This window comes from Malurus melanocephalus, unplaced genomic scaffold (assembly GCF_030028575.1).
Source record: "Malurus melanocephalus ecotype Western Australia unplaced genomic scaffold, MMel_1.1 scaffold_654, whole genome shotgun sequence".
In the NCBI taxonomy this organism is placed as follows: Eukaryota; Metazoa; Chordata; class Aves; order Passeriformes; family Maluridae; genus Malurus; species Malurus melanocephalus.
This window is the reverse complement of record NW_026623886.1, coordinates 136,229-143,133: the sequence shown is the minus strand read 5'-3', so window position 1 is coordinate 143,133 and position 6,905 is coordinate 136,229. Positions and strand designations below refer to the sequence as shown.

Genomic DNA, 6,905 nt, shown 5'->3' with positions numbered 1-6,905 from the left:
TGAGCAGGGCCTGGGACAGAAGGGATGATCCTGATGAAAGTCCTGTCCTTGCACACCCAAGGGGTGTTCCAACACTGACTTCTGTGGGAGGGCTCCTGTATTTGTCTAGAGAAGCTGTGGCTGCCMCATCCCTGGAAATATTCAAGGAAGGCTTGGACARGGCTTGGAACAGCCTGGGATAGTGGAAGGTGTCCCTGGYGATGGCAGGGGTTGAAAGAAGATGATCCTTAGGGTTCCTTCAAACCCAAACCATTCTTGSATTCTGGGATGGCTGGGTRCATGGGCTTGGAGGGAGCCTGGGCCAAGGGCAACTATGAGCCATCAAGAGCCATCTCATGGCAGAGGCCAGTAGTCTGTGACAACCCAAAATCAGGAGCCAGGGATAGGAGAGTCCCCTCAGCTCAGACAGAGGAGGGGAGTGGGTCTATGTCAGGAGTGTGGACAAGACCAGATCATCCAAGCCCAAGTGGTCCCACATACCTGCTGCCCCTCAGCTTCTGGMCATCCCCCAGCTCTGCCCATGCCCTGTGCAGTCACCCAAGGTACCCATGGGACCTGAACAATGGCACTGCAGGCCCTCCACATCTCTAAAACAGCAYTTCCAGCATCTCCAGCAGCTTCACAAATGCATTTGCATGACCACACAGACATCCCCAAAACCTAGATCCTCAGTCCCCAAACTCCCTTGTCCTGAAACCCAACAGTGCTCCACCAGTCTTCAGCTGGAAGCTCCAGCACCACCCTGGGATGSTGAAGCCCAGATGCACCACCATGGAGTGGTGGGAAGCCCACACAAGCTGCYGTGGGCTGAAAAGGCTAAAGCTTCAGCCTAATGGGCTGTAAGACTGATGTAGGCTACAACCCCTCACTGAGCCATTCAGTAAGCCAGGCAAAGGTTTGTAGGGAAAGGAATATCTACTRTCAGAGCACCTATTATTTCTATTCATATTTATTAAGCCAAGACTGCTACAATCTCAACATGGGAAGATACTGGTGTCTGTTTTACTGGAGACTAATACATGGTGAAGAAGATATAAAAGACTAGAGGTGGATCAATGAAAGCTCTTCTCTCTTCCTGTCACCTCTGCCTTGTGCATCTCCTTGGACAACCTTGGCCACAGCARTTCTTCCCAGGAGAGCACGCAGTCTGGCTGGCTCTGAAGGATGCACACCAAGGCAGAAGGTCACTCGGTGTCATCTCAACAGAAAGAGGTGGAATGATGTCAGTTGCTACCAGGTGAGAGCACAGGCACATAGACCTGGGTGGAYGGATGATGACACACGATGGCTCTGGTAAGCCTGTCCAGTCCAGCCCAGGTTCAGATGGAGCAGGTGAACAAGGGAGGGAAAAATGGTGTGTCCAGGTCTTTCTCAGTGGGTTGTTCTGGGCTATGCACCAGGACAGTAACAACCAGGGRCTGCCAAATCTGTCCCTTTCTCCCTGGTGGACACACCTCTATCTGGTAGTGGCCAGCAAGGCCCTAGCTCCKCCCCATGGCACTGCAGCACTGCATGGGTCCTGCCCCAGCCAGAAGTGCTGGCCTGTGTGAGCCCAAGGTCACAGGGGAAWCAGGTCTTGCAAAAGTTCATTTGTCCTTCCTGGTGGAGCTCCTGGGGCTGGACACTCTGCAGCACTGGACAGTTTCCACTCAGCCTGCTCACACTTTGGAATCAGGGACACAAGACTCTGACCTCCTGCTCCTCATGGGCAAGGAGAAAGGCAGAGAGAGGTCTGGCAGCAGCACATTTTCAGAGGGAGGAAGAGTCACACCTTGGATGCTGGAGAAGGATGCTGTTAACTGAGATGTCAACACTGGCCAGAAGACAACTGTGTTACGGGGAGTATAAAAGCCTTGAAAATAAGCTCCAGCAAGCCTGGAGCAGGACACCAATCCCCTTTGAGCTCCTTCAGGTGACAGGCACCCACATTACCTGCTCCACTTTGCTCCTCATTAAAGGTTTGTCATTACTGCATTATTTTTAATACACACTTAAGAGGAAAGGACTGCCACGCACACCCACCTGTGCACATGCACACAACAGGAAACCATTGCCAAAATATACACTATAGACAAAGAGTCCGCTCACACTATATATATGTACAGAGTCTGTGGGTGCAGTCTGGCAGCGCCCAGCCAGGCTGGGGCTGAGCACGGGGGATGGTATGGGTGCAAATCCCTCAGGGCTTCACACACTTGCCCTTCTTCTCGCGCCGCTGTAGTTTCCGAAGGCGGCGTGTCCAGGCGTCCCGCCACTGGATGACCAGGCTGTTCTTGTCAGCCATCAGTCCGGGCCGGTCGGTGGAGTTTTCGCTGATCCCCATGACTAAATACTTCTTGCTGATCTGGATCTTGGGGCACTTGCAGGACAGGTCTTTCAGGTGGATCCACAAAAAGTTGTCACCGCGCTTGACCCGCTCATCACGGCACTTGTAGACAGAGAGGATGTTGATGGTGAACTTGGCCCAGTTGGCCACTGTCTCCATTTCTAGGATATTCACCTGGACAACTGAGGAAAAAAAAGGGGAACGCATGGTGATGGGGATGCTTTGCCTTGCTCCCCAAAGGAAGGYTGATGACAGGAACTGCCCTTCCCCAGCAGCCCCACCTGCCTCASCCACTGCAAATTTGGGAGGGCTGATTTGGGGACCTCTCTCCATACAGTGTTCCCCATCCCTTGGATGCCTTCATCTGCCCCAYCTACAGTCAGCCTTCGTCTGCCTCTCAGGCAAAGCCCACTGTGGCCCAGGGAGGTCGGAGGTCCTTACCATAGTCCTTCTTGCAGTACTTCTTCATGTTAATCTTGTAGTTGCCCTTGGCTGGTTTGCAGTAGGAGTCACAGTCTGCAGCAGAAGAATAGAGGGTTGAGCACTGGGGGTTTGAAGCACATAGGGGCTCATCCCACCACAGGGGCAGAGGGAGTGGGGTGGAGGGGACAGCAGCAAGACCCAGCCTRGCAGAAGGTGATGGGTACCTGACTCCTCCTGAGCCAGGGCCTGGGCACTGCTGGGTGTCAAGTTCTGGTGAGTCCAGCTGCTCCCCTGGCATTTCACAGGGGCTGTGGACTCAAAGACCTGATACCACGAGAGCTGGGAATAGGAATCAAGTGGCCTTGGGTGCACTGAGCAAACTCTGTCACTTGTGATGGTGTCTGGCAGGATAAGACAGCACAGAGGGGGTGGAGGGAGCCTGGGGACTCTCCTGCTGGACACACAACGGGACGGGTGGGAGGAAGGCAGGTGAGGGCTGGCAGGGACCATGGCCAAGGAGAGGCAACAGAAAGCTGTGGCCCTGCAGACCTGGGTGATGTGAGAAAAGAGGATTTGGTACCAATCCCACAATCTGTCCCACAGGGGCAGTTCCAAAGGCAGGTCTGATGCCAGACCAGGTGGGTGGTGATCCTCAGAGCAACTTAGGGGCCAGGGGGGAAGCACCTCAGGGGCAGACCCTCCAGGGACCTGTGCCTTGTAGGTTCCTGTAAGTAGGGAAGGGGACTCAGGCTGGGGGAAGGAGGCAGGTGAGAGAAGTGGCTCTGCTCCACCATGTCATCCTGCTGCCCAGACATCCCCTSCTCAAGCTGCTCCAGAGGGGCTGGGGAGGCCACCAGGCTGTCCCTCACCATCCTACTGTCCCCCAAGGTTCCTGTCCTCCAGGAAGCTTTTTTCTGTGCATTTCTAAAGCCCCAAGATTTGCATCTCAAGCAGAGGGAGGGCAGGGAATGCCTCTTTCCTTCTCCCCAAAGCCTTTGATCCCAACAATTGCCTGAAGGAGCCCCTTTCTTTGCCCTGCCATCTTCCTTTGAACATCTCAATTTGTCTCTTTCCAAATGGCACGTTTTTTTCTGAGGCCATCTTTCTTCTTTTCTCTGCCTTTCGCAGGTTCTCCCTCTGGCTTGGCCCCGCGTCCCGGGACAGAGCCAGCAGCCTCTAAAGTTGTCTTTGTTTGCAGGTTGCCACAGTGATCACGGGATGGAGGCGAAACTCTGGGGGAAGACGCAGAATAACAGAGGCCTGTGCCAAGGGGAGGTGGAGAAGGAGGAAAGAAAGAAGCCCAGGAGCACACATTCACCCTGGGCTCTGCTGTTCTCCTCTCTGCCCAGCTCTTTTTTATCTGGGATTTTGTGCCATCTGTTCCAAATTTGTCAGTGATAGAAGCAGTGCAGCACGAAACTAATTCTTGGGAAAGCGGGGTGAGCCCTGATTTACACCTCAGCTGCCCTGTGCTGCCACACTGTTCCTCTGCCTGGGCTGGCAGAGCTGCCTTGGCCCTGCTGCCTCCCCTGGGACAGCGRGGGTGGCTGTGGAGGGGATGCAGGACCCCCAGGACAGCGGGGGTGGCTGTGGAGGGGATGCAGGACCCCCAGGACAGCGKGGGTGGCTGTGGAGGGGATGCAGGATCCCCAGGACAGCGAGGGTGGCTRTGGAGGGGATGCAGGAYCCCCAGGACARCGRGGGTGGCTGTGGAGGGGATGCAGGACCCCCAGGACAGCGRGGGTGGCTRTGGAGGGGATGCAGGACCCCCAGGACAGCGGGGGTGGCTGTGGAGGGGATGCAGGAYCCCCAGGACAGCGRGGGTGGCTRTGGAGGGGATGCAGGACCCCCAGGACAGCGGGGGTGGCTGTGGAGGGGATGCAGGAYCCCCAGGACAGCGAGGGTGGCTRTGGAGGGGATGCAGGAYCCCCAGGACARCGAGGGTGGCTGTGGAGGGGATGCAGGACCCCCAGGACAGYGGGGGTGGCTGTGGAGGGGGCTCAGGGTCTCTCCGTGCAGGGTGGCTGCTGAGGGAACTGGATTGCTTGGTGGTGGCACTGAAGGTGCCCTCACCCACTGCATCCCTGGGATGAGCTACAGCCCCAGCCTGGACCCTGCTGTATTCTCTGGGATACATCCCAGTCCTTTCCCAGACCCCACTGCAGCCCCTGAGAAAGGCCACAGCCCCACTCCGACACTCTGCTCTGTCCTTTCCTGCTTTGTGAAAGAGACCCTAAAGAGGGCTCCCACCTTATTTTGGGGAGTGCCTGTCAGGACAGGAGACCTTTTCCTCCTGAAGCAAAAGGGCACAGAAACTGTCCTGCAGCTAGCACCAGCTGCCACAGGCCTGCCCATGGACAGTGGGTGCTGTGTGGGAGGAGGGTGGCATGGCCAGAGGGTTTTCGGCTGGAGGGTGGCCTGAGCTGGGTGATGAGTGGTGGGGTGATGGAGTGATGGAGTGTGGGGTGATGTGTGGTGGGGCGATGGAGGGATGGAGTGTGGGGTGATGTGTGGTGGGAGCAGGCAGTGGGGCAGCCTCAGGAAACCTGCCACCCCCTTCCCTTGGCAGTGGGGATGAAAGAAAAGCAGAGAGAAATCCAGTGACTGCCCTGGGCTCCTGCTCATGATTAACAACATAACACTGTGATTCAAAGGAGCCAGAAAATGGTGTTGGGAATTAACAAGTTAGGATTAGTTTGGGGATTTTTTTAACCATGGCTTTGTGCTGAGGAACATTCCTCAACTGTAAAATCAATTTCTGCTCCAGTTATGTAAGAAACTTGGGAAGAAAAAAAAAAGTCCAAATAACTGGAAGCATTTCCCTTCCTTGGCCCTGAGCACATGGCCTCCATTACTGGGTGTGGGGCAGACATGGATGCTGTGGCTGAAAAGCGGCCAGGGATGTCAGGGCAGATGGATCCTGCCTGCACCTCCCCAGACTCCCAGAGGGTGCGGGGTGCTGCCTCTCCCTGGGCATCCTGTCCTGTTCCTGCAGGGTTTTCCTATTGCAGGGCTCTTGGCCCCTTACCCCTGATCACAACACAGCTATGGACCATGGCTCCATCCTTCCAAGTGCACTGGGATGCTGTGTGCCTGATGGGGGCAGTTCCCAGGGACAGGCCCCAGACTGCCCATGGCATTACACATTCCACTGGGCAGTGTGGAGAAGATCAGCTTTGGCCTCCACCTGCAGCCCCCCTTCTGCTGTGTCCGTGCAGCTGGATGGGGCAGCCAAGCACCACGGAAGGGCTCGGGGTCAGCAGAGACCTGACACAGTCCAAGGCTGTGAAAATGCACCCACAAACCCTGAAATGTTGCTGCACCCTTGGGATTCACTACAGCCCCAGCCCTGACACTGGTGCACCCCTGGGATTCACTACAGCCCCAGCCCTGACACAAATGCATCCCTGGGACATGCTTCAGGTACAGTGAGAGAAGGCAGATGATAACTGGAGCCCCCAGCCTGGCACTGGCATTCCCTGTCCCTGTGGGGTGAGTGTGTGTGAGAGGTGACAGGTTTGCACATCTGATTTACTTCTCCTCTCCTTGAAAAAAGAGAAATATTTTGTTTTAAGAGAGATGTAACTTAATTAGGTGCTAKGGGTGCAAATTTTTTACTGCTTACTTTGAATTCAATTAAAGCCCTGTCTTGCACTCCACGAGTTTTGTTAATTCTGCTAATGGGGAATGCGGATTTTAATTTTTTTCACTAAGTGGAAAATATTTTAAGATAATATAAATAAAAATTATGAGAAATGGACCCAGGATGTTTCATCRCCAAGCCAGTCAGCTGCTCAGGCACAGAGATCAAAGCTGGACCTCAAAGGCTTTGAAAGATCGGAAAGGCAAAAGAAAACTGGGAAAAGTGATGCAGAAGATGACAATGTCATTGACGCACCCAGGGACTGAACCCCAGCAGGGAGGAGGGTGGGGAGAGGAGGGGAAGCYCAGCACCTGAGCATGGCAGCCCTGAACAATGTCCCCCTGTTCCTGCAGCCAGCACCTGCTGCCAGAGGCAGGGTGGGAGGTGGGGAAATGGGGGGGGAAGGGGCTGCCTGAGAAGGTGCTGAGGGCCCCTTGGGGAGTCCCCCGCTCAGGGACAACTGGGGGCTCCTGGGGCAGAGGCTTCTAGGCAGGGAGACATCAGGGAGCAGGC

The 6,905-nt window shown here is 55.4% G+C and overlaps 1 protein-coding gene across 2 annotated transcripts in view; it reads right to left on the bottom strand.

The window, feature by feature from the left end:
• Positions 1 to 947: 947 nt before the first annotated feature.
• NTN3 (netrin 3) overlaps positions 948 to 6,905 on the bottom strand; it is a 35,251-nt gene continuing 29,293 nt past the window's right edge. For both annotated transcript variants that reach the window (XM_057383711.1, XM_057383712.1), the window contains 2 exons: positions 2,768 to 2,842; positions 948 to 2,508 (listed from right to left, as the gene is read on the bottom strand). In XM_057383711.1, the coding sequence (XP_057239694.1) occupies positions 2,180 to 2,508; positions 2,768 to 2,842 (404 nt within the window). In that variant the 3' untranslated portion in view covers positions 948 to 2,179. The remainder of the gene's footprint in view (positions 2,509 to 2,767; positions 2,843 to 6,905) is intronic.